This window comes from Neopelma chrysocephalum, unplaced genomic scaffold (genome assembly GCF_003984885.1).
Source record: "Neopelma chrysocephalum unplaced genomic scaffold, ASM398488v2 Primary Assembly neopelma1_59, whole genome shotgun sequence".
NCBI classification, from domain to species: domain Eukaryota; kingdom Metazoa; phylum Chordata; class Aves; order Passeriformes; family Pipridae; genus Neopelma; species Neopelma chrysocephalum.
Window position 1 is genome coordinate 18,700,282 of NW_020897714.1, and position 23,591 is coordinate 18,723,872.

Below are 23,591 nucleotides of genomic sequence, written 5' to 3' on the forward strand. Positions count from 1 at the left end.
TGCTCACCAGAAAAATTCCACCAATTTATTAGATGTCTTGTCCTTGGTGAGATAGCTTGAGCCAAACAAGTCTGCATATTTAAATACAAAAACCCTTCAAAGTCACAAGAGATTCCAGAAATGCCAGAACCCTGAGCTCCCTTCCCTCAACACAAGGAGAATAATCTCTCCCACCCACTTCTCTGCCCAGGTCTGCACTGCATCCACCGAAGTTTTAGGGTCTCTGGCCCATCTTCTTTAGGGTTCGGTTCAGCTGGAATTAGAGAAAGCAAAGGTCAGAAAAATACATAGTGATTCACATACACTACTGTTCCCCTCAGCAGACTTTATTCAATGCTTCTAATCCTCCAACTCTTTGATAAAGAGAGCAAGTGCAGTGTGTGAAGTAGAAGGGGAACAAGTAAAACTCTCTCCTCCTGTCCAAGACAGTAGAAGAAGATGTGGGGAGAAAAGAGGATGCAAACTCCTAGCACTGGTATTGCAACCCTGTATTGCCAAGTTCCCAAATCTCAGGATTTTGCTGTCTAAGCTTCCAGTGCACAACGGCCTCTGTTGGGAAAGTGGAGCAGTGACAGAATGTCACCTCCTGGCCAAGCACAATGCTGAGGTCATCTGTGCTCCAGGAATCTTTGAGGCTACTTTCTAGAGCCATAGTTATGAGGTTAGAGATATGATTTTGGTTGTATTACTGATGGGAACACCACAATAGTCTAGAGACAATGGAGTCAGTGTCCTTGGACAGTAAAACCCTCCTCCTTTTCCACTGTGGCTCAAATGAGCACTTCTCACAGAAAAACACACCATTCTTCAAAGGTCAGCAGCTGCTGCTTAGAACACCTGCCTTTGCCCAGTGCCTTGCAGAGCAAGGGCTCACCCCAGCAAGGAATCACACAGCTGTCTCACACAAGCATGGCTACTCCAGGGCCTGCACAGCCCAATGCTTGCTCCATGTTTCTTAGAGAGCTACACAGCTCTGCTGCCTGGGCCTCACCTCCTCAAATTTGTGGATCTGGCGGATGAAGAAGTCTCCATAGCGTCGAGCAACCTTTGTGTCTGCAATATGGATCATGTCCTGGGAAGAGAACAGCATGAGGTCAGGAAAAGGACTGTGCTAGCATGGAGACAATAAGAACTGCTAAACATGAGGAGCAAACATGAGGAGCAAACTAAGGGGCTTCACTCCAGCCCTGGTTCAGCATCATACATATCTAACCTGTGCTAGTCCCACAGTAACCATTCAGCTTTCTGTGGGTAGCCTTCCCTATACCTTTGCCTGTCATGGGTCCCCAAATCACATTGCATTCACATCTCACATTCTTGCACACTGCCTATTTTTGTCTCTCTTTGCAGCAGTTTGACAGTTCCAAGCCCAATTCATGCTTCCCTCTTTCAGCAACTAAGAGTCACACTATATAACAGGAGTGCTAGGCTGAGACACAGCATGAGACCTTGCAGGAAGAGGTCTGCTCTAAGAGCCAAGAACAAGGGGCAACCTAGTCTCCTTCCTAGCAAAAAACCTAATGGTTACTGCTGTTTTCTCTGAAAATGAAGTTCTCCAAGACTCTTTGCTATGCCCTCTGTTGCTGGAGCTCCAGTGGCAGTATGGTGACATGTCCATATACCTCATGTTTAGATTCCTCCTAGCCAGAGCTAAATGCTCCTTCAATGAAAAGTGGACCTGTAACATGACCAAGAAACATCCCTACTTCATCAAGGAGAGATGTGGGGGACACCTAGGAAATTGACAATTCCACCTGGCCCACTGACAGCACTGTCACTTAATTGTCACCTCCCAGAAAACACTGACAAACAGTTCCCTCTGTCCTGGGGAAGACACTTAGGACCTTTGTTTTTTAGGTATGCCGACTGCCAAAGCTGGCTGTGACATCCCATCAGTCTTTACCCATTGACACTCCTATTAAGCAGGACTACAACTTCACTGTGGGCAGCCAAGCCCCTCACATGGCAAAAGAAGAAGGGATGTTTCACACAGGATGGAGCAAGACCAGGTGCTGCCACTTCTACAATTTCCTGGATGAAAGAATTTCCTAGCCAGCAAGGGCAGATACCAACCTTGTCAATATAGAAGTCAACCTCAGAGGCGGACTGGAACTCTCCGTCAAGGGCAGATATGCCACTGGTCCATACCAGGTTCTTCATCTTGTGCTTGAAGACGAGCAGCTGGATACGAAACTCCTGTTCTGTCAGGTCTAAGAAGCCAGCCAGCTTTGCCACTGGCATAGTGGTGTAGAGCTTGAGGAAGCTACGGATGGTGGAGAGCTGGGCCTGCTGCTGAACCTCATCAGCAAAGACCTTGAGCTGCTGCAGGAAGGGCTCCTTGTGGTAGTTGGGGTGCACGTTGTCATAATTGGGCACCACAGGGGAAAGGAACTTGGGGCAGGCGTAACTGAAGAGCTCCTCATAGACCTGTGCGTCGCCCTTCTGCATGCGCAGCATCTTGTCCCCGTACTTCTCCCGCAGCTGCAGGTGAATGCTCTCATCAATGCGCATGGGGTACATGGTGAGGGCGATGGCCAGCAGCGCGTGCATCTGCTCATTCTGCTTGTTGATCTGAGACAGAGAGGAGAACCTGTCAGCCTGACAGTGTGCTCAGGCTCCAGGGTGCTGAAGGGAGCCGGGAGCTGCATTTTCCAGAGACCTTTACCCGAAGCACTGATGGTTCTAATGCTCAAGGGGGACAGCACAATAAGCAGTACGTCTGGGCAAAGCAGACAGATCAAGGCTCTCACCAGTGAAAAAGAGGGCTGGACAAGAGGAAAGTACAGAGTGAATGCATCCAGAGGCATACAGAACCTGGATGGCCAGAAGCAGGTTTGACTGCTTTGGTGCAAAGAAGTACAGAGAAGGGAAGGCAGATAGTTTAACAGCCATGTTCTGGCAAGGGACAGTTATCAGGGAGGTCAGTGAAGCAAAAACTGTGAAGGAAGATTTATCTGTGTGCAATGAAACAGACAGCTGTGTGGCTGAAAGAGACATAGCAAATTTTTGAAGTGTCACAGAATTAAGACTGGCAGGATTTGGCTACACAGAGTTAGAAATAAATCATGAGGATGAAAAGAAGACAGCAGCAGCAGGTGGTAAAAAAGGCACCAGAGACAGCTTAGGTGGAAGGAGAAAGGAACTTTTGTTACAGCCATATCTGTGAACGATTATCAGATAATGGAAATATATCTGACAATGGTAGCAAGCTGAAGTGCAGAACTGGACTAAGAACATGACTCAGTCTGAAGAAGTGTCAACAAGAAAATCATTAGCAGCTGATATTCAGTAACAACCTTGCCTAGGGGGAGACTGCAAACAGAGCTGGGGCAACAGTGTGGGGAACAACCAAAGTAACTACTAACACAGCTAAGAGGAAATATTGCCACAAATGGCAAAGGAGTTCAAAGGATCCCTAGTCACCACCGCCAGCAAAATAAGGCTGGACTATTCAACGTAGGCTATCAGGTGCTGGAGGAGGGGCAGGAAAGAAGAGCTTTTTCTTTTGGGAAGTCTAGTCTATTCTATCTCTTACCATCTCATACTTGTAAGTCGTCCTCTGAAACATGCTCTTGGTCCTCTGGATGTAGAGCAGGATGTTGGCAAAGACACGGATGGCATCCTGGTAACGCCGCATCATAAGGTATGCGAAGCCCACGTAGTAATAGGTGGTCACCTGGCACTCCGGCACCCGGGAGTACATGCTCTGAGAAGGAAGAATCAACGTGCAATGTTAGAGGGGAGACAACAATCCAAACAACTCGTTAACCAGAACCCAGCCACCTCTGCTTTCACTCCCTTCCCAAATATAGAAAAGAGAGGGTTAATTCAGAATACTTCACCTCCTACCCATCCCCACAGCAGCTTCCTCACTGTTAATTAGATCATCCCATTTCCTATGTTTTCCAGTTTCAGCTTCCTGCAAGCAGAGAAATCATGCAGTGTGCCTAATATTGGTCTGCTCGGTTCCCTTTCCCCCTGTTTCATTCCACATCCTGTGCCAGACAGCACATACATAGATCTGTGCCAAACATTGGGCCAAGCCCATGTTGCTGCTGGACTTCAGTTAGCCACAAACAGCACCCAATTCTAGGGCAAAACCACACAGGGTGGGAACAGGCATGGTGAGAACAAAAGCCAAAAATACAAGAATGAGCCACTGACCAAGACAGGAACAGTGTGTTCAGCTAGTTACCACTGTGTTACCGCTTACAGTTCCAATGATATTCCCTGTAACACTGCCTTCCCAACACAGCGAACGTCCTAAAAAACTAAGCAATTGTGCTGCAACAGCATCAGGCATTATCATACGGCTTGATTTAATGCCAGAGGTCCAGCTGTGCCCAACTACAAACTCCTGACAACTACAGCAGATACAAACAGTATTCTCAGCTGGAAGATTCATTATGGCAATCTTTCACCAGCGTGTTTGAATAGAGGCATTTGGAAGACTGCAAGAGAGGGATTAGAACATGTTGTACTACCTTCTTGTTGAGCTCGATGTTCTCCAGCACCTTGATGGCTTGGTAGTAATCCCCCAGCAGAGAGTGCAGACGCAGTAGCCCAACCAGGCTGAAATAACCCAGCATCTTGTAGAGGGAGTGGCGACCATATTCACCAGCCACGCTTTCAGGGTCACCTAGGAAAATAAGGAACCACGCTGACACCCTCTAAGAAAGCAAGCTTGCCTTTCAGCACCTTTATGTTTACAGGCAAAAGGAGCAAGGCCTGAAACGTATCACCAGCACTTCTCAGCTAAGGCCAACAGAACCTGGTCCCAGCCAATCCAACCCTTGATAATGGGTTTGATCCAGCTCCCAACAAAGCTAACCAAGTTTGGTCAAATCAAAGCAAGGCAGCACAGACACCAGTGCTGCTTGGCACCACCCAGCTAGCTCACCTCCACTTGTATAGACCTCCAGCTGTCGGTTGATGTTGGATTTGTCCACCAGAGAGTGCAGCACATTAAGCACACTGTGGACGTTCCAGATCTTGGGGTTGGAGCGAAGGAAATCAATTTCCTCTTCAGACTTCTTGGCTGTCTTACAGCGGTACTGGCTGAAAGACTGGAACTACAGGAAAAAGCAGAGATTCAATGATGAACAGCTTGTTTGCAGATGCTCAACTGAGTGCACTAAGCTTACAAGTTGCTCACACAAATGCAATACAATAAAGTAAAAATTGCATGAAAAAATGAAAAGAGTTTCATCTGAGATCACTCGGAAATCAAAATGGTAAATTATATCACTTTTAAAGCACATAGGGAAAAAACGGTACAGTACAAAGGGAAAAGGCCAGAAAACAGATTGAAGCAGAGAAATATCTCTTAGACAATTAGGACAGGCAACTAAACACAAATTTGCTGTCTGAACAGGTAGCAAAGAGAATGACCAAATCAGAAGATGAGCCTGCATACACACATCTTTTTTCTATATATGCACATATCCCTTTTTTCATCCTTAAGCTTGACAAGACAGCATTTGAGGAATTATAGGCAGGTCTACAGTAAAAACAGATAAAAGAATCTACAGAGAAAAAACAACAGCATTTGAGATCTGTACTGCTGCACTCAGAAAAATAAGTGTAAAAATATTTCCTCATGTTAAGATCTTAGACCAGAGCTTATTTCAAAGCAGGTCATCAATCTCTCAGTGCAAGCATAAAGGTCCAACTGACTAAGAAACACAAAACTTGTGTTCTGAAACAGAAATATCCGCAAAAGTTCAGGACTCCCTAAAGAGCTCATCAAAGTTTTTTTTTACATGCAATGGTATCCTCACTATGAAAATCACAGCAAGAGAAGAGATGGAAAATTCATACAACTAATAAACACAAAGCCACCCCAAAATGGTCTAGACTTATAGCCGCATACCTGGTATATGAATTCATCAATGATATCCCAGAGCCACTGGTTGGGCAGTTCCAGGGGAGCAGGGCCATCAGCATCTGCAGAAGAATAGATGAGAGGCTCAATACCTTGAGCAAGAACAGTGGCAGAACCGGAGGAGTAGACAAATTAAAGAACACAAGAATTTCCCTGAAATGGGAGATGCAGCAGCAGATGAATGAAGCTTCCAGGAGGGCTGTGATACGTAGCTTCTACTACCTCAGCTGCCTTCACTTTCAAAGACTATGAACATGCACAGGGTTAATCTCTAAAGTGTGACGGCTCTGCAGTGCCGATTCTCAGAAGCTGTACGCAGACTGTAGGGGTTTATCCCAACTGATCTAATCTCCACAAAAAGCCTGGCAGGGAGTCACAAATGCTAAAATTTGCTCCAAGGGGAGTCGACAACAGTAAACAGTTGTGAAAACACTGCAAGTTTCTTCAGCTTAATTTTTCTTTAGCTTCATTTTAATTTTTAATAAAAGTAGATCAAGCAGTTCACAGGAAGACAGAAAGCTAAATAAGTTTTATTCTTTACAGTGTTTCAGAAAGCACTGAGAGCTATTTCTGCTTTTTATGGTTTTAAATTCATGGAGGTAAACTGCTCTTCATTCAGCAAACTCAAACCTACAGAAAGCTCGTAGACTACTTCTCCCTGTGTGATCTATACACAAACATGTTGCAGTTCTTCTGACCCTTTCTCTAGCTCCACCCTTTCCATCCACTCTCCCTCTCCAAAATTAACAAACTAGACATGGATTGCAGCAACTCACTGAGGATGTAGTTGAAGAGATTGCAGTAGTTGTAGTAGGATTCAAATCTCTGCTCCAGTGTGGGCCCCCCCTGCAATGAGAAGTCAGTAGAGTCTGCTTTGTTTTGAGCACCAAAGAGGGAAGTTCATGGGCAACAGCATACAAAGGACACTTAAGAGTCACAGCAGTGGAGGGTCTCAGAAGTGTTAAAGCCAGTATTCAGCTAGGACATCCACCAGCATCACCCAGAAAGCCTGAAATTGTATCACTGTTGTCCCATAGAACAGGGCTGACTTTTCCTGTACAGGTAGCTTCTCCCAGGACAACTGAGCAGTCAAAACTCCCGTGAATATTGTACATTAACCTTCCCTCTTCCCCTCTCTGCTGCCCAGACTTAAGCACTTCCTATACCTTTATTAGCATTCCTTCCTTCTCCCTTCATGAGAGGCCTTAATAAATCAACAATTCTGTTTCTGGACAGCATTTCTAAACACTTTGACCTACTGGTAAGGAATCACTCTCTTCCCAGAGTCATCTCTCTTGTTCAACCTGGAGACACTGAGTCTGAGAACCACTAACAGCACGTTTGAGAAACCAGTTTCTCCTGCTAAAGCCTTGGATTAACACAGCAGCCTTTTTAGAGTGCTCATTTCTCCACCCTCTGGTCCATAGTAAAATTGCAGTTATTACTTATATACCCCATAAGTCATGTGTCTGTTCAGCTATTTTCCTTAAAAAACCAAGTACTGCGATTTTCTCGCTGACTTTAAAGCAGCTTAAATAAAAAAAACTGAGGGATTTGTTTTGTTTCACAGAGCATTATTCCTTCCACTTCCTCCTGTATCCTTTATGGTATCCATGCTTCCCTCTTTGCAATGCACTCTGACCCCATGAGGGGTTTTTAATCACAAATAATGCACCTTCCTCTTGTGACACTCCCCTCATCCACCTGCTCATCTGAAGAACAAAGAGCCACGAAGAAACACACAAAAAAAGCAATTAAAAGGAAAATTCAATTACCTCCCCAAACCTCCTTCTTCCCTAACTCACTAACTAACTCACTAAGCAGCACTGAATGTCGGTAACAAACAGCTTCTTGAAAACTCAGATCTGTCGTCTGATTCATCTGAGCTATCAGGGAACCCCGCACACTCATTATAACCAAGCCTGAAGAGACAGCTAATGAGCCTCAGACAAACAGTCAAGTCTTTCTTGCTTTTCAGCAATCAGTGAAGCCTTACCAAACTAACAAAAGGCAAGAATTCTAAGCTTCCCTAGAAGCAATGCGACTTACAGCTCACAAACCCATAAATCCTGTCTTGCAAAAACTGTGGGACCACTGAAACTGTGGTGGCAGCAAGATTTGGCAAGTTTGCTAGTACAAAGAAACCAGCATTCAACCCACAGGAAGACAAAGGGCTGACACTCACGCTGACTTTGGCGTAGATGTGCCTGTAGTACAGCTCCTTGTATAGGATGAGGAAAACAGCATCTGGAAAAGATGACAGAAGGGGACATGAGCAAGCCACAAGGCCTATTAGCCTCCTGCCACAATCATAAAGGGAAACACATAAGGATACTTCGCAGGTTGACCCCTCGCCAGGCACCTGCTGAAGGAGTTGCCAGAGTAGACAAAGACAACTGACTCAGGCGGCAGCAACGCTGCGCACCTGCTCACTCATGGATCAGAAGGATATAGTTCCTTCTCTCTCCAACAACCAAAGAAAAAGACTTACCGTTCCCAACCTGAGGGGCAATGGCCTCAGCCTCTGGCCATGGGGTGTTCTTAAAAAACCTTTCTGTCAGTTTTGTCCAGCTGAAAGACAAATACACCTGGTATGAAAAACCACTTTTCAGTACGACAGTGATGGAGTTAGAGATGACAACAGAGGTGCCTTGGGCTTGATGGAGGCTGAGCAGCACCACGACCCCCTGTAACTCCAGTGTTGAGGCAAAGAACAAGAACTGCAAACTAAGCAGTTAGTCTTCAATTTATCCCTCAGTCACGGAACAGCCGTGCATGTTACTTCCACATTTTCTTTATGGCAAGGTGACACAGCTACAAGCAGGAGTGGAAGAGTATCTGTAGGGAACAGACACAAAAGTTACACCTCACAGCTTTCTGCAAACTGCCGGGCTAGCATGACTGAGGTCCCTTTTTGTAGCCTCCATACTTGTTAGGCCAGGGCTAATATTCTTTTTCAGAGAGGTCACAACTCACCTATACTTATGTTAGCCTAACAGGCTGGAAATATCTGAGTTTTTTTCCCCCCAGTAACCAAACCAAACCTATTTTAGAGAAAGTCCAAGTTTGGAACAACACAGGTAGCAGCAAGATTTGGCAAGGCTTTCCTTTTAAGGGCAGGGTGCACTTTCATCCCAGTTTAAACAGTGATTCCCACTTGCAGGGAGGATGGTGTTGTACCTGTTCTCGTAAATGTCCTGGATCTCGTACACCTTCTGGTCAATAACATCACTGGAAACTCGGCTGGCCTGGAGCTCGTACACCTTCTGGTCAATGAGATCTGACACCGTCTTGTGAAAATACTGAATGAAGTTTTTGATCACTTCGGGGATCACTTGGTAGGTCTGCTGCTCGTACTGGCGCTCGTAAGCCAGGTCTTGCTTCGGGTCTCCTGCGGGGAAGGTGGAGCAGTGAAGCAGCCGCCGCACGGCCCGGCCCGGCCCCACAGACCCAGCCGGGCGCCGGGGCCCCCGGGGAGGCGAGGCCCAGGCCAGCACTCACCCGTGTGCATGTCATAGTCGTTGGAGTACGAGTAGGGGTCGTAGGCGGCCTGCGGGAAGAGGGCGGCAGTGAGTGCCCGTGAACAGCCTGACTGCACCCCCCACGCCCCCTGCCCCCCGCCCGCACCTCGTTGTCGTAGTCCTCCCCCGGGTAGGCCATGGCGGCGGCGGCGCGGCGCGGAAAGGGCTCAGGCCGGAAACGCAGGCCTGGGGCGGGGCTCGGAGCGGCTGGTTGATCACTTCCATTGGTTAAAGTAACTGTCCGTCTTCAGCTGGCTGAGCCGCCATGGGCTGCCTGTGGTACGTCTCTCCCTCTGATTGGAAAATGCGCCTGCCCGTCAGGCTTTCCTGGTCACCGCCTCTCTCCTCGTCTTCCTCCTTGCCTGCGCCCTCCCCATTGGCTCCACGCAGAGAGCGAGGCGCCTCCCATTGGTCGAGCGGATACGGCCCGCCCTGTTGCTATAGTGACACCCCGCCCCTCTTCCCGGGCCCAGCCCGTGAGGGGATGGAGGGTGGCGGTGGGGCCGACGCGGCACCCGGCGCGGGGCCGGGGCCGGGGCCAGAGCCAGAGTCGGAGTCAGAGTCAGAGTCAGAGTCGAGGCCGGAGCCGCAGCCACAGCCGGAGCCGCAGCCGCTGGTTGGATTGCCGCTGCTGGAGCCCGGGCTGCCGCTGGGGCCGGCGGCGGGCGCGCCCCTCGGATACCTGCACGTCCTGTGGCAGCGGGAGGAGCCGGCGGGCAAGATCCCGGCCCGTCGCCTGCGCAGGGCCGCCCGCCTGCACCGCCGGCTGGGGCCCACGGGCAAGGAGGCCCACGGTGAGCGGGGGGCGGCGGGGAGCCGCTGTCCTGCCCCGAGACAGCTCTGCCTTCGGCCGGCTCCTCATGGGAAGGGGGTCAGATCTGTTCTGGGGGCGACTTGGGAAGGCATCCCTGGTCCTGCCAGGGGAGGGTGCCGGTCAGGAGTGAGAGGGGTTCCGGAGGACACGAGGAGAGCTGTTCTTACCTGATGGCTTGATCTCCGGCTTCCCCTTCTCCTGAGCCAGGAGCAGCAGCGCGATTTAGCCGCACACCTGGGCTCGAGCACCAGGACGGGATGTTTCAGTAGGGAAACGCAGCTTTTTCTTCTGTGCTTCTTATTAATTGCTTTCTTTTCTCCACAGCTCTGAAAAGGCTGCGTGAAGCTGCCAATAGCAATGATTTAGACACGGGTAAGGCTTCTGTCAGTCCCACTTGGGATCTCTTCCTGGAAGGGCAGTATGTCAAGGACTCTTATTTTAGGAGAGGACGAAATGGGTGCTGATAGTTTGTGGACATGGTGATTTAGATGCTTCAGATCTAGAAAATGCTCTTTTGGAGCCCAGTTTCATTCTCTGATCAGAGTGGGGCTGGTTATAGTGTTCGCTTTTTCACTGCAACTGGTTCATAGTGTTAATTTTCCAACTGCCTCGAGCTAAATCAGCACTGCACTGTTCCGGGTGCTTTGAAATGTACCTTTTTCCCAGTTGTAAGCAGCAAGAGAGTAGTGTTTTGGTTAAGGTGGAAAAGCTGTGATTATCTAAGCCATGCCCTGTAAGATGAGGCAGTGTGACCCTATCTGTTACTCTCTTTACCTTTCTAGACTGTGGATTAGGTGGGGTTTGATATGAAGTGTCCAGGAACAATATCTGCCCCTTTTCGTTGTCCCTCCTTAGACTGTGCCTCCCCTCAGCTGTGCTTGCCTTTTATCAGGCCAGTCAGTGAACAGAATTGGAAACTGATTTGACTTGTAGAAAATCCCAGTCCATCAGCTCGGGGTGGGGGTGGGGGGGTGGGATGTTTCAGGTGTGCCTCATCCTTCAGCTCCACAGTACACCTTCTTTCACAAACTAATGGGTAAAGTTCATCTGTGGATTCTGTCAGTACAGAAGGGCTGGGCTTCAGTCAGTGAGTCAAGAGCGAGAATGAAAGAACATGGCTTTATGGGAGTCTTGGTTTCAATCCATCTTGGATGTGAAAGACAGGTTCCCCTATTTACAATCCTGATGTGTTTTCTGTACTCTGCAACTTGAGGAAGTGTCTGATAATTAATTTATTCTTCATCAACAAGTAAACATCTTTGCTGTTTCCTGTGGTGGCATTGGGTGGGAGAGGTTATGTCATTCCTACTGGCTTCAGGGGAGGACTAGCTAAAGTGTTCCCCATTGATGGTTCTCACGGGGGGCACTCCAGTCTCCTTGTCTTTCTTCTGGAGTATCAAACATCCCCTGTTAACGCCACTTCCATCTTTTCAGGTGTTCCTTTCAGTTCTGTGCCACACTTAAAGCAGGAGGTGTACAGGAGGAAATTCAAATGTGGCTATAATTCAATCTCTGGAAGCTGAGATGAACGGTGACTTTCAGTGGTCTGAGCTATCTAGTTTCTGTCTCCAGTACTTGACAGTCTTGGCTGTTGCAGGATATGCTGCTAAAGATCTCAAAATATAGTGAACCTGTCAGCATTTTTAACAGCTACATAGTGAGCTCTATTTTATGCACCTATCAGGGTTACTCTGTCAGGGTGATCTCAAAACAACAGGAGTAATAACCCTTACAGTTGTTCTTACCCATGTTGCAATAGATGCTATTTTTATGTCCCTAATCTTTGCAACCTTTACTGGTCTCTTTGCACTGCTCTTGTAGAGTCAGCGCACTCCCCTGCCTGCTACTCATACTGTAGCCACCATTACCATACTTTTGCCGCACCAGGTGTGGCAAAAAACCAGGAGTTTTAGATGGATCTGGGAAGGGGCATAGTCAAAACAGGTGTGAAAAAATGGCTTTTCTCACTAGACATAGTTACACTGTGAAACTTCTGACCAAGGGTCCATGACGGTGTGAAAAGTTTACACAGGCACAGAAAAGGACCATGCAAATCAATGGGGAAAGCCCACGGATGGGTAGTAAGCACAGGATGCTAACTCTAGCTTGGGAAGTGCCTGAGATACAGATGAGTAAAGCTGAGAGTTAGCCCCACATCCTTCCTATCTTTTTATACTCTTCTTTAGGTATTTGCTGCAGATTGTCCTTTGAGCTTGAAAGTTTGGCTAGATGGATCCTTAGCCATTACAGTTGTTGGCTTATCTTTTGTGGCAACATGTGGAAGGTGGTAAAGGCTGAAACAGAGGGTGGAGGTTGTGCTGCCTCAGCTGGTTCTGCTGAGCAGGATGCTGGTGGGAACTGGTTAAAGTCCTGTTGATTTGGCAGCTGACAGCACATATATCTACTCCAGAAGAGCAGATAGCATTACCCCTCTCTGGTCAGGTGCCCCTTCAGCTTATCTGTTTTCTTCTCCTCCTTGGTGCTGTCAGTGCAGCAACTCTTGGAGGATGGAACTGACCCCTGTGCCGCGGACGACAAAGGCCGGACCGCCCTGCACTTCGCCTCCTGCAATGGCAACGATCACATCGGTGAGTGGGGAGGGGGAGTTCTACCTTCCAACCTCTCTGTGGCAGAGATTTCAAAGGATGCTCTTTAGTTTGATTCAGCATGTGACAGAGATTGCTCTTTTGTGTCAAAGTTGCCAGCTGAACTCTGGCCCCAGGGCTTGCCATGTCCCCCTGTTGGAGGGGGAGCAGGACCTCCTAGTTTTAGAGCTGTACTGATGCAGAGGGAAGGGTGTCCTTCCACCCTGTTCTTCCCCTCAGAGAGCCCAAGGGCAGTGGCACTGCCTGACTTTGAGCTGGGTTCTTCTGCATTGCTGCACAAACCCCTGTTCCCTGTCTCAGTAAGGAAGCTGATAAGCTGAAGAGAAGCGCCTGTAAGCAGTCTAGTGGCTGCAACGTGGACCTGTGGCCCATGTGGGCCTGACCTGTGGGGCAAAGGGAAGGGACTGATGTAGCTGTTTCCTTGTTTCAGTGCAACTGCTTCTGGACCATGGGGCTGACCCAAACCAGAGAGATGGGCTGGGCAACACCCCCCTACATTTGGGTAAGTGCCACAGAGATGAGTTTTGCATGCAAAGAGGTGAGGTGAACACCACCTTACTGTTCCTTTCCTCTCCACCTTCCTCTTCCCTGTGCCTCTCAGTATGCATCCCCAGATTTAAGGACCTCAAAGGGGCTCTTTGAATTTCACTAGCTTCACTCCTCACAAAGTTTAGAGTCAGAAAAAAGGTTTGAGAGAATCGATTTCCCTCCCTCTGCCAGCCCTAAGAAGCGCAAGCTCTGTTCCAGAGGGAGTACTCAGGCTTGAGTGTGAGGTTATCTTAGCATTTGAGCTGTTCCTCTTTCCCATGGCAAAGAAGCCCTTTGGGAAGCAGCAAGCTCCACGCTTGAGCAGGAACTCGTTTTTGCTAGTACCTCTGAGTTGTGTGTCCTGTGTTTTCCCTCCCCAGCTGCCTGCACGAACCACGTTCCTGTCATCACCACACTGCTGCGCGGAGGTAACATTTCCTCTATAACAATTACAGCCTGTCCCTTTCCTGCCTGCCCTGTTGATACTCCGCAGGGACACCAGATCTTGACAACAAATCTCGCTTTCTGTCCTTGCTTGTGCATCTTGCAGGGGCCAGAGTTGATGCCTTGGATCGAGCTGGCAGAACCCCGCTGCACCTTGCTAAATCGAAGCTGAACATCCTGCAGGAAGGACTGTCCCACAGCCTGGAGGCTGTACGCCTGGAAGTGAAACAGGTAAAAAAACCAGTGCCATGTTCTGGTAAGGTGGTGCAGCCCCTGGCAACATCCTGCACCCTTTATTTAAATACCTGTCTGTAGGTTCTTAACCACTGTGGGGAGAGTTTGACTTTCCCTTCCATTTTCAGAGACCTTCCTTTTTCCCAATCTCTATTCTAAATTTTTGCAGGACCTCCCTTGGCTCTGGTAGGCCAAGGATGCATTGAATATCCTAATTCTCGGGCTGTACGGAGCACTCCTTTTCTTCAGCCACCATGTAAGACAGATGCCTTGTGGCAGGAGAGGGACCACAGCATGAGGCTGTAGCTACGGTGTGCACATGTAGGGACTCTATATTTCTAGAACAGTCTACCCTGCTCCAATATGTGGAGCCATGGAATAGGAAAGCAGTTGTGAGGTTATGAATACACAGGGCATGGGCCTCACATCAGGAGCCTTATAGGAGCCACAAGGATTTTCATCCCCTGTGCCCAAGCAGATCCTGCTGGAGTGGGAAGTCCCTGCTCCTCACAGTGAGGGAAACTAGCTAGCCATAAAGAGAAGCTTGGTGCTTTCGGGGCTAAACCTTATGCTGCTTCAGCTGGGCCTATCTCTCTTCACTGTTCGTAAACCAGACGCAAGGATCACAAATAGTCCGTCTGTGGCTGATGAATGCCTCTGGTGACTCACTGGGCTCTTGTGCTGCCATTAGTGCTGTGCAGTTGCTTTGCATTTGTTCTTCTCTAAGGATCACGTACTCTGCCACGTGCTGCAGCATCAAGGCTGTGTGCTTGGTGATCTAAGTGCAATTTAATTTTTCCTGTAAAAACACCTCAGCTTGGTGCAGCTCTCTGATGTTTGCCTCTTACGCCTCTTGGTTTCAGATTATCCAGATGTTGCGGGAATACCTGGACCGTCTGGGGAGGCATGAGCAAAAGGAACAGCTGGATGACCTCTGTTCCAGGTTACAGATGACGAGCACAAAGGAGCAGGTAGGCGGCGTTGAGCTACTGTGACTCACCTTGTGTTGTGGCTCCTGTGTGTAGGAGAATGCAATTGCATGAGCAGTGGACGACATTAAAGACACGGTTATGGAAATGTTTTTGTTCACGTTGGGTCAAGTGGGCAAGTTATGTGATGACTCATACTCCTTTAGGTTGGAATTCAAAATGCAGAAAGCATTGCTGTGCCTAGCAGCTGAGGAGGGAAGCTGAACATCAGATGGGCTGAGGGCACAGTCGTTTTAAGGCCAGGATCTGCACAACCACACCGGGTTGCAGGGCCTGTTTGGTTTTTTTTCCTGCAAAGGATTGGCCCTTAGAAACAGGCTTAGAGGAAATAGCCCTGATACCACTGAGTTTTGGGTAATGCAGCAACATGCTTTTATTTTAAGGACTGGCTAAATTGCACAGGGTGGAGCTTAAGCATCGACCTCCTGAGGAATGGGAAGAACTCCCATTGCCTTACATTAGGGCTTGTTTGATCATGAGGATAAGAGCCCTTCTACATGATGGGACCAAAGAGATCCTGTCCTAGCATAAGCTCAGCACAGGCATTACTGGCCCTAGTTTAGGGGTAGTCCCTGCTGTGTCGCGGTTTATTCTATGCTGGTGAGTGGCTGTACAACTGCATTCCCCTGCCTGACAGCCAGCTGTATTCTTCTGTCAGGTGGACGAGGTTACAGACCTCCTGGCCAGCTTCACATCGCTCAGCCTGCAGATGCAGAAGATGGAGAACAGGTAATGGGCTTCCAAATCATCTTCCTGATGCAGCAGGAGAAGCCTTAGAGAGAAAAAAAGGAAGCTGAAGCTTGCTTCCCAGATCACTGAATAAACATTGCTGCCAGCGGCCTTTCCTGCCAGACTGACTCTCCAGTGGTGCTCAGACTGTTGCTGTTGGTGCTGCCACAGCTGCCTCTTTGGACAACAGAGTGCCGCATCTGTGACTTTGGGGTAAAAGAGCTGCTCTACTTTTTATCAGATGGTGATGAATAGAATACCTTTTCCAGAGATATTTTGCCTTCTTCTAAGTACTTCAGCTCGATGTAGGTGGTGGCTGATGTCGTGTACAGTCACCAGCCCTGACTAGTGCACTCAGCAGCTGGCCAGCATCACAGAAATGCTTGGAACAGGCACTTTTTGCCACCTCCATAGTGCTCAATTGCCCGAGAGAGAAAGTGAATACCTTGGACAACAGAAGGCTTTGTGCTGTGAGAAGTACACACGCTTAATTGTGCATGCTAGCAGCTGAGCAAACATACTGCTTTGAGAGACATGCACTGAGGCTTAATCCTCACCTTCCCCAGAGCCTGTGGTGAGAGGGCAGAGAATCTGTCTGGTTACAAATGGGATACAAAGTTTTTCATCACTAGACTAACAGCTTTCACTGGCCTCATTTTTTAAATCACTGCTGCAAGTTAGTGCTTAGATACTACAGTGTAACACTTGCAAAGTTACCCAGGTACACAGCCAGCAGGTCAGAGCTGCCCTGATGCAAGAATAAGGTTTGGGGGGTGACAATCTTAACATAGTTTTAGGTAGACATCTACATCTTGCAAAAAAAACCCCACCATAACTGACTTTTGTGTTTCCTGTTACTGGCGGTCTCAGGCAAGAGGTCCAGTTGTGACAGAAGGTGTTGCACGTGCAGCCATATTATTGGGCTGGGATGGATATGGGTTTATGTCTGCCTCAGCAACACCAAGCCCACTGCTCAGCAATCCTGTGTTTCTTGCTTGTCATGCAGAGCCTTAAGTGCAGTGTGAGAAACAAATCATGACTTCTACTGGGAGTCTGAAGTGATGCAGCTATGCAGTGAATTGATCTTGCTGCTCTCTCACTTCTGCCCCTGTGGTTAGTAATGAAGATTTAGATTACTTTGTTTTGGAGCAGGGATCACGAAATCCCATTGACAGGGTGCCAGCAGCAGCAGGGAGCAGGAACATGCCCAATAATAATCTGAGTTCCTGCCTGTGTACCACACTGTGGTAGTGCTGGTAGCCATACCCATTCCACAGTTTGGGAATCACTGGTTTGGAAGAGTGCCTTATTAGGATTCAGCTTAAACATGCAGCAACCACAGTTTGGAGCATTCTTCAGAGATCTTTAGATCAGCATGCTCTCTGATATCTGCCTCTTGTCCAGGAAGAGATTAAGTGGACCTCTGTGTTCAAAGCTGAGATACCAGAAATAGGCTTGGCTTTTAGATGAGTTCATCCATGAGGTGCTGGAGAACATGACTGGGACCAGCAGTCTTGTGGTTGGTTGGGCTGGAGCTGTCACTATGAGTAGTGGTACTTCATTATGATGTGCTGGATGGGAAGGATGCCGAGGAGGTGGGAGACAATCTGACCTTTTTGTATTTTAAACTTCAATAAAATCCTGTCAGCCTTTTAAGACTCCTCAGCCAAATTCTCTTTTTCAGAGCAGCCCATTTCTCTTTCTTTACTGTATGTTCCAGGCCCTACGCACAGCACTGGACTTGGTAACTGCTACTGTCATAACTGGTACCGAAATCAAAGCGACAACACAAAATTGTTTGAATTCAAACACTGCTCTGTTTGCAGATCGAAGTGCATGGTTGCTGACTGACCTTTTCTGATCCTGACTCCCACAGCCAAGAAATCCAGACTTGAAATCTAGGCATTAGCTGTGAAAACCGAACAAACAGAGGAGAGAGATTCTCAGCAGAAGTGCACCCTTGCAAAAGTATGGAGCTGGTGGGAAGGTAGTGGCTGAATTTGTGCCTTGCCCCATGCTGGATAAAATGACTGTGCTGTGAAGAGGCAGCAAAGGGATGAGGGGCTGGGGAGGGACATCTGGGCAGTGCAGAGAATTTCCAGTGTGGTCCCTGTGTGAGGAGCAGGTGACTTTCATGTCCAGTCTTTACTTACCCTATTTCTTCCTGTCTTCACAGCCTAGTCTTGGTGTCCACATACACCCAGCTATCAGCGCTTCTGCCCTCAACAGCCTTGTTGCTGAGGAGACCATTAAGGTGCTCAAAAGAGCAGGTGGCTGAAATGCTCTTTAACTCTGCAGTTATTTTAGTTGCTGATGTTGTCTGCTAACTAGACACCTCTTGGAAGCTTACCTCAAAGCGGGAATACATCTAGCTGGGACTCAGAGTGAAGCTTTTAGCCTCGGCACACGTGATGTTGTCCACAGCTCTTCAAGCCTTTGTCTCACCTGGCGCTGTTTTTTTTCATAACAGCTCCTGACAGGGGAAAGGTGGGGGTGCTGCAGACAGCCAGGGGCAATTATCTTGCTTCTTGTGCAGCACTGCTCCCTCCATGGGAGCACAATCAATAATAAAACAAGCAGGGTTATAGGAAGTTTTGCTGCTGCTTTAACAGTAACACCAGGTAAGAAAGAGAAAAGGGTATCTAGTTTTCTGTAGGGAAAAACTGCATCGTGTAGGAATCACATTCTGTGAATCACCACACTTAGTTCTGCTTTCCTGCCTCAGGGCTGAAGCACTGGGCTGCTGAGGGCCATATCATGTGTTTGGCACTGGATGGAGAAAAGTTTTATGTTTCTTTGCATCAACCGGTCATGCCAAAGCCTTAACTACCCTGTCATGCTCAGCAGCTGTATTTAGAACAAGTTAGGTGCTGGGGAGGGAAAGAAGGATAGAAGAGGTTCCAGGGGAGGAGGAAACGGTGGCTTCACACTGCCAGGAGCTGTTCACTGGCACCGTCTGTTTTTTTTGCTGCTCCTGGCCTAGAAACTTCAGCTTCTCCCAGCAGCTATTCCCCCCATCTTTGCACCCTGGGCCACAGATTTCCGTGCACAGATTTCCCTGCACAACCCCTGAGGCTGGTGGCAGCTTTCTGCATCTCCCAGCAGTGTCTGGTGCAGTAATGGAGAATAGAAACAACAGCACAGGTTTCCCTCTGCTATTTGTTTTGCCGTTATAGTCAGTTCAACCTCCTTGTTTTCTTTGTGCTACACCATCAAACGCACTTCCCAGATCCCTTCCCGAGCAATGATGCATCCCTGTCCTCAGGGCCACGATATCAACTAGGACTTGACTCTAGGCCTTGTTCCCTCTCACCCCTACCTGACCTCCAAATACCCTCCATTTCCCCTCCTCATTCAGAGCACGGCTCTGCAGGGATGTGCTGAATCCCCAGCTACTGAACCCAGCAGCAACCTCCCTGGCTCTGCAGCTGCTGCTGTGCTATAAGATGGTACCAAAGCCAGCAAGTAAAGACTGAAAACCTGCTTGTGTCTCACTGAGGACTCACAGCAGAAGCAACAGCCCTGAACAAAACCTCCCAGTAAAGCCACATGGATGTTACTAAGCAAAAGGCCTTTCTCTGAAGCAGCCACTCACCCATGCAAGCGAACGTGAAGCGCGCACTGTAATGTGTGTGAACATCAAGAGTTTGTTCAGCTCTTCAGCGGCTGAAATAATTAATCTCTGACATCTGAATTCCTTTATTTCTTCCACCTTTGCCTTTCTAGCACACACCAAATCCAGCACTGCAATTATCTGTGCTACTAAGGAAGCCCAATGAAGCATCTCTGGCAAAACCCATGAAGCATCTCTGGCAAACCTCCCACCCTTTCATCTGCTTTCTCTGCTCACTCTGTGAGCAAGATAGATCTCTTCTTCTTCATCACAGGAAGGTACTTACAGAAAGATGCCTTCTTCATGCAGTGTGCCTGGCCCACATGGGAGAGCAGCCCTAGGCAGCTGAGGGTTCAGGGGGTGAGTAGGTGGAAGAGTCAGTAAGTTTTGATTAGGAAGCTGATAAAAGAGGTATGGCAAATAGCGTTCCTTTGGTTTTTTTCTGAAAGCTCTGAGAGGGGAAGAGGGCATGTGGTTGTTGGAAGAATTGACATAATCAGCTGTCAACCTGCTAAGGCTGATTGTGGATTAGCAACCAGCAGCTAAACCCAAAAGCAAGTAACCAGAATTCCACCCCAGGACCGCCAGATTTGCACACAGGGGTGTAAGCATGATGAGCTTCTTGGCACCTGGGTCTGACACCTCCCAGCAGTATTGGGCTCATGTCACACATGCCAAGGAGATGCCAGACACCAGAACCAGTGCACAGTTGGCAGGACTAAGTTGCTCCACAGAGAGGAGATGGTGCCGACCCCTAGCTGCAGAGCCCCAACCTACTCACACCTCTCCCATTTCATCTGTTTCAGCTCTTGGAACGGCAGTACTCGGCTAATGTGGCAAACCAGCCTCTGCAGGGTTAAAGATGAGCTCATCAGTCTGGGTGATGACAAGTAGGAAAGAAAATACAAGCAAGGAGTCATTAATTAAGGCAAGAAGCTAGGAGCAGAGACCACAGAATGCTAATCAGTCTGGAGGGAAGGCTGCGTGGAAAGCAGCAATGAAGCTCCTTCAGCTTTAATTAAATCTAACTATATCAAGGATGTGACATCTTTGCTTCACCTCTGCTTTTGAGCTGAGAAACCGGTTGGAGCATGTACGCTGTTACTGAGCAGACAGGAATTCCCTCCTGGCTCCAGAGCCTTCCCAACTGAAACTCAGTGCCTGCCCATCCTGCTCATGTGCTCCCCAAAATCAGGGCTTAGCACCAGGCAGAGCTTAGGGATGGGGCCTGGGTCTTGCAGCTACTTGTTACATTACATGCACCTTCTCCTAAGGTCTTCCTTGTCTTCTCTGCCCTGTTTTATTTAGGCTTCACCCAAATGTGCAGCAGTCAGTTCTGAGATGATCTGCTTCCTTTGCTAGCTGGGACTCGGAGGAGCAGGATCAGGGGTGAGAAACAGCCCAGCCGCATCTGGGCAAGAACAGGCAGCATCCAGCTGTGCCACATCACTCCTCCTGACTCCTGTTCCCTTCTCCCTCCAATGCTTTACGTTGTGTAGTGAGTCTTCACCCCTAGAAATGAGGTAGGTATTTGTGTTGCCCAGAGGTGGGTTGAGGCCATGTGAGCTGGCCACCAGCCATGGCATCATGTGCAAAGGGTGGCTATAGAACTTGCTGTCCCGGGAAAGTGGGTAAGACAATCTGGACATGTTTCTGAAAAGCATCAGCTGCAGAGGAGTGGCAGCCATCATGAAGGGAGGGAGCTTGGAAAATCACAAACAGGGATTGGAGATGTGGTAGGCTCAAAGTGCAGAAAGCAACATCAAGCACTTGAATGGAAAAAGAAAACTAATTCCCAGCACAGCTCTTCAGCTGGCCTCCACACAGAAAAATGGGTGTCCTTGGAGCTGAGCTCCAGCAATGTGTACAACAGCTTCAGCAAGCGTTAGAAATACAATGTCACCTGGGAATTTAAGAGCAGGCAGGACAAAGCAATAAGGAAGGATTTACGCAAATGGAAGTAGAGAATAGAAAGAGAAGAGAAATAAGGGGGAGATTGTCGCTCTGCTCACACACATCACAGCTCTGCAAGCTGCCTGATGTCACCCAGCCCTGCTGCACAATGTCTACAGCACTGACAGCGTTGGAAGGCACTGCTGGGACCAAAACACCTTTACTTTTTACACAACCTCCAGCACCATGCATGGGGACCAGTGAGGACACCAGCAGATTCTGCAGGCCATGCAGGGCTCAGGACACCACTGATGGCACTGCATAGCTTCCCAAAACTTAGCATTTGATGCAGCCTCGTGCTGGCAATTGGCTCCCAATGATGATCTCTCTCCTCTCTGCCTGCTGGGACTCCTCAGCATGAGTTCCCTCACTGTTTTAATTAGCTAGAAAGAGAGGACTGCGGTCCCTCCAGATTTCCAGGCTACAGAGTCTGCTGTAGCACCCAGTCCTTGCGTCTCCACCTGGAAAGTCAGCCCACAGGCCTTTGCTGGAAGGGATATCTCCATGAACATGATGACTGGGCAGTGGGGTGTAGGAAAGTGAACTGCTGTGGAAAGAGAATGACCTGCCTTGTTCAGGGCAAAGGTGTTCATTCTGAAACCTACTGGTGCCATGACAATCTGTAATTGTTTCCCCTCTTCAATGTGGAAGTCTGTGTGTCCCACAATGTCACTGCTTTCCCCAAACACTTTTTGCCAAGCTTTCCCTCTTTCAACCTGCTCTTAAGAAATTATGGGTGCAGATCTGCCTCATGTTAAGAGTTACATACTCAGGATCCATACAGTACTAATTAAATGTCATATGTAATTAAGGAAAAGGAGGGTTGTTGCAATCAAAGTTTACTGTGAATGTTGTGGGTGGTGATGGCAGGTCTCAGACATGGCTACAGGATTGTGGAGGAGGTGGCTGAGGAGCTCTGGGGAACTTGAACTCAGTTTAGTGGGTTTGAATGAGCGAGCTCATCTCTCACTGCCAACATAAGACCATCTCAGTGGGGATAAGGTGTGGGTCTGATGATCCTGGAGGAAAGCAAAACCCTTGTCATATGGTCAGAAACTGTGATGCTAATGAATATTTCTTTCTTGCCTCTCTAGACCCTTTCTAGGGCTTCTTCCTGGTTTCTACAGCATGACCAAAAGCTCCCGGGCCACAGGACTGAGGCTCAGGGGCTCTGTCTGTGCTGGCAAATAGGATCTGTCTTGCTCACACTTGCAAGTCAGGTGGCATCACACACCTTGTGTTCCCAGAGCAAAGCTGTCTCATCCAGTGGAGGGTGGCCTTGGGTGGCTGCAGTCACCTGCAGCACATGGACTTGGCACACTGGGAAAGCTGAGTATCTCACTTGGTCCTCCCCTCCCCTCTCATGACTCATGTCATGGCCACGTGACAAAATGGGAGCTATGTGAGGTCAGCCACACGCTCAGACCTGGCTCTGCCAGGCACTGCAGCATTGCAGCATTGCAAATCCCACCGGCCCCCTCCCTCCCACATGTGCTAGACTGATCAAAGGCCTTGCTTGGACATTGTTTTCATGGGCTTCTCTGGCAGTCTGATGATGCAGAAAAATGCTGGAGAAAGATGCTGTGGCGCTGGAGTCCCAACACAGCCAAGTGATGCTCACCCCAGCTCTGGAGCAGCAGGACACTGCTAGCGTGGGGAAAAGTCTCCTGCCAAAACACGAGTGCTCTGCCAGCACATTACTTCCCACCTCCCTCATGCCCTCTTGTCCACCCTTTTGCCCTCTGCTTGTAGCCCCTCACTTTGCACTGCCTTCTCACCACCACTTTCTGTCCCTGGAGATGGCTCTCACCCAGCCCCACACATTTCTCATTTATATTGCCCCCCCCTCCACCAGGTACTCTCACCATCCCTCTCTTTTCCTCTCTCTACTTCTGTCTCCTCCTATGACTCTCTTAAACACCAGCAGTGCTGGAGTCATATTAAAACCCTCAGCTTTGCTGCTTCTGGGCAATTTTGCAGTGTCTGCAAAGGCAAATAAACCAATTGCCACCATGCTAATGAGTCTGTGGTCAGATGGCTCATACAGCCTACACTGCCTCCAGCCTAAACTACAGAGGCCTGTGCATGGCAGAGATTGTATCCAACACACAGCAGACAAGGCAAGAGAAGGCAATTACCAGGTTTATTAAGGCCAAGCAGGGGAGAAATTCCAGCAACTTCTGATTTCTTGTCCTGCCCTGCCATCCCCGCAGCACTTCCCGCTGTCAGGCTGGGAGGATTCTTGGCTCTGCTGCAGGGTGTCGTTGAGCTGCTGC

General features: G+C 48.7%; 2 protein-coding genes and 1 long non-coding RNA gene across 3 annotated transcripts; 2 read left to right on the forward strand and 1 right to left on the reverse strand.

Annotated features, from left to right (window-relative positions):
- EIF3L (eukaryotic translation initiation factor 3 subunit L) lies at positions 1-9,781 on the reverse strand. The gene is made up of 13 exons (XM_027680271.1): positions 9,512-9,781; positions 9,386-9,434; positions 9,065-9,275; positions 8,376-8,455; positions 8,070-8,131; positions 6,661-6,730; positions 5,873-5,946; positions 4,901-5,072; positions 4,485-4,639; positions 3,536-3,706; positions 2,074-2,571; positions 992-1,072; positions 1-253 (listed from the first exon to the last, which is right to left on the reverse strand). Exons 1-13 carry the CDS (start codon positions 9,542-9,544, stop codon positions 215-217), a joined length of 1,695 nt encoding a protein of 564 aa, XP_027536072.1. The 5' UTR covers positions 9,545-9,781; the 3' UTR covers positions 1-214.
- Positions 9,671-15,871, forward strand: ANKRD54 (ankyrin repeat domain 54). The gene is made up of 8 exons (XM_027679603.1): positions 9,671-10,199; positions 10,544-10,591; positions 12,709-12,807; positions 13,256-13,327; positions 13,734-13,781; positions 13,904-14,028; positions 14,895-15,002; positions 15,679-15,871. The coding sequence occupies exons 1-8, from the start codon at positions 9,671-9,673 to the stop codon at positions 15,751-15,753; spliced, it is 1,104 nt and encodes a 367-aa protein (XP_027535404.1). The 3' UTR covers positions 15,754-15,871.
- Positions 15,872-17,628: 1,757 nt separating this feature from the next.
- Positions 17,629-20,554, forward strand: LOC113966053. The gene is made up of 3 exons (XR_003533696.1): positions 17,629-17,717; positions 19,476-19,722; positions 20,169-20,554. It is a non-coding gene; the product is annotated as an uncharacterized LOC113966053 (long non-coding RNA).
- The last annotated feature ends 3,037 nt before the right edge of the window (positions 20,555-23,591 follow it).

Bases quoted from the DNA above. Each gene is read 5' to 3' on its own strand.
- EIF3L (XM_027680271.1), bottom strand. From the start codon at position 9,544: ATGGCCTACCCGGGGGAGGACTACGACAACGAG. The intron at 3,707-4,484 runs GTAGTACAACAT...CTTCCTTCTCAG, and splicing joins ACATCGAGCTCAACAAGAAG to AGCATGTACTCCCGGGTGCC. The intron at 254-991 runs GTGAGGCCCAGG...CTCTAATTCCAG, and splicing joins AGATCCACAAATTTGAGGAG to CTGAACCGAACCCTAAAGAA.
- ANKRD54 (XM_027679603.1), top strand. From the start codon at position 9,671: ATGGGCTGCCTGTGGTACGTCTCTCCCTCTGATTGGAAAATGCGCCTG. The intron at 13,328-13,733 runs GTAAGTGCCACA...TTCCCTCCCCAG, and splicing joins CAACACCCCCCTACATTTGG to CTGCCTGCACGAACCACGTT. The intron at 13,782-13,903 runs GTAACATTTCCT...TGCATCTTGCAG, and splicing joins CACCACACTGCTGCGCGGAG to GGGCCAGAGTTGATGCCTTG.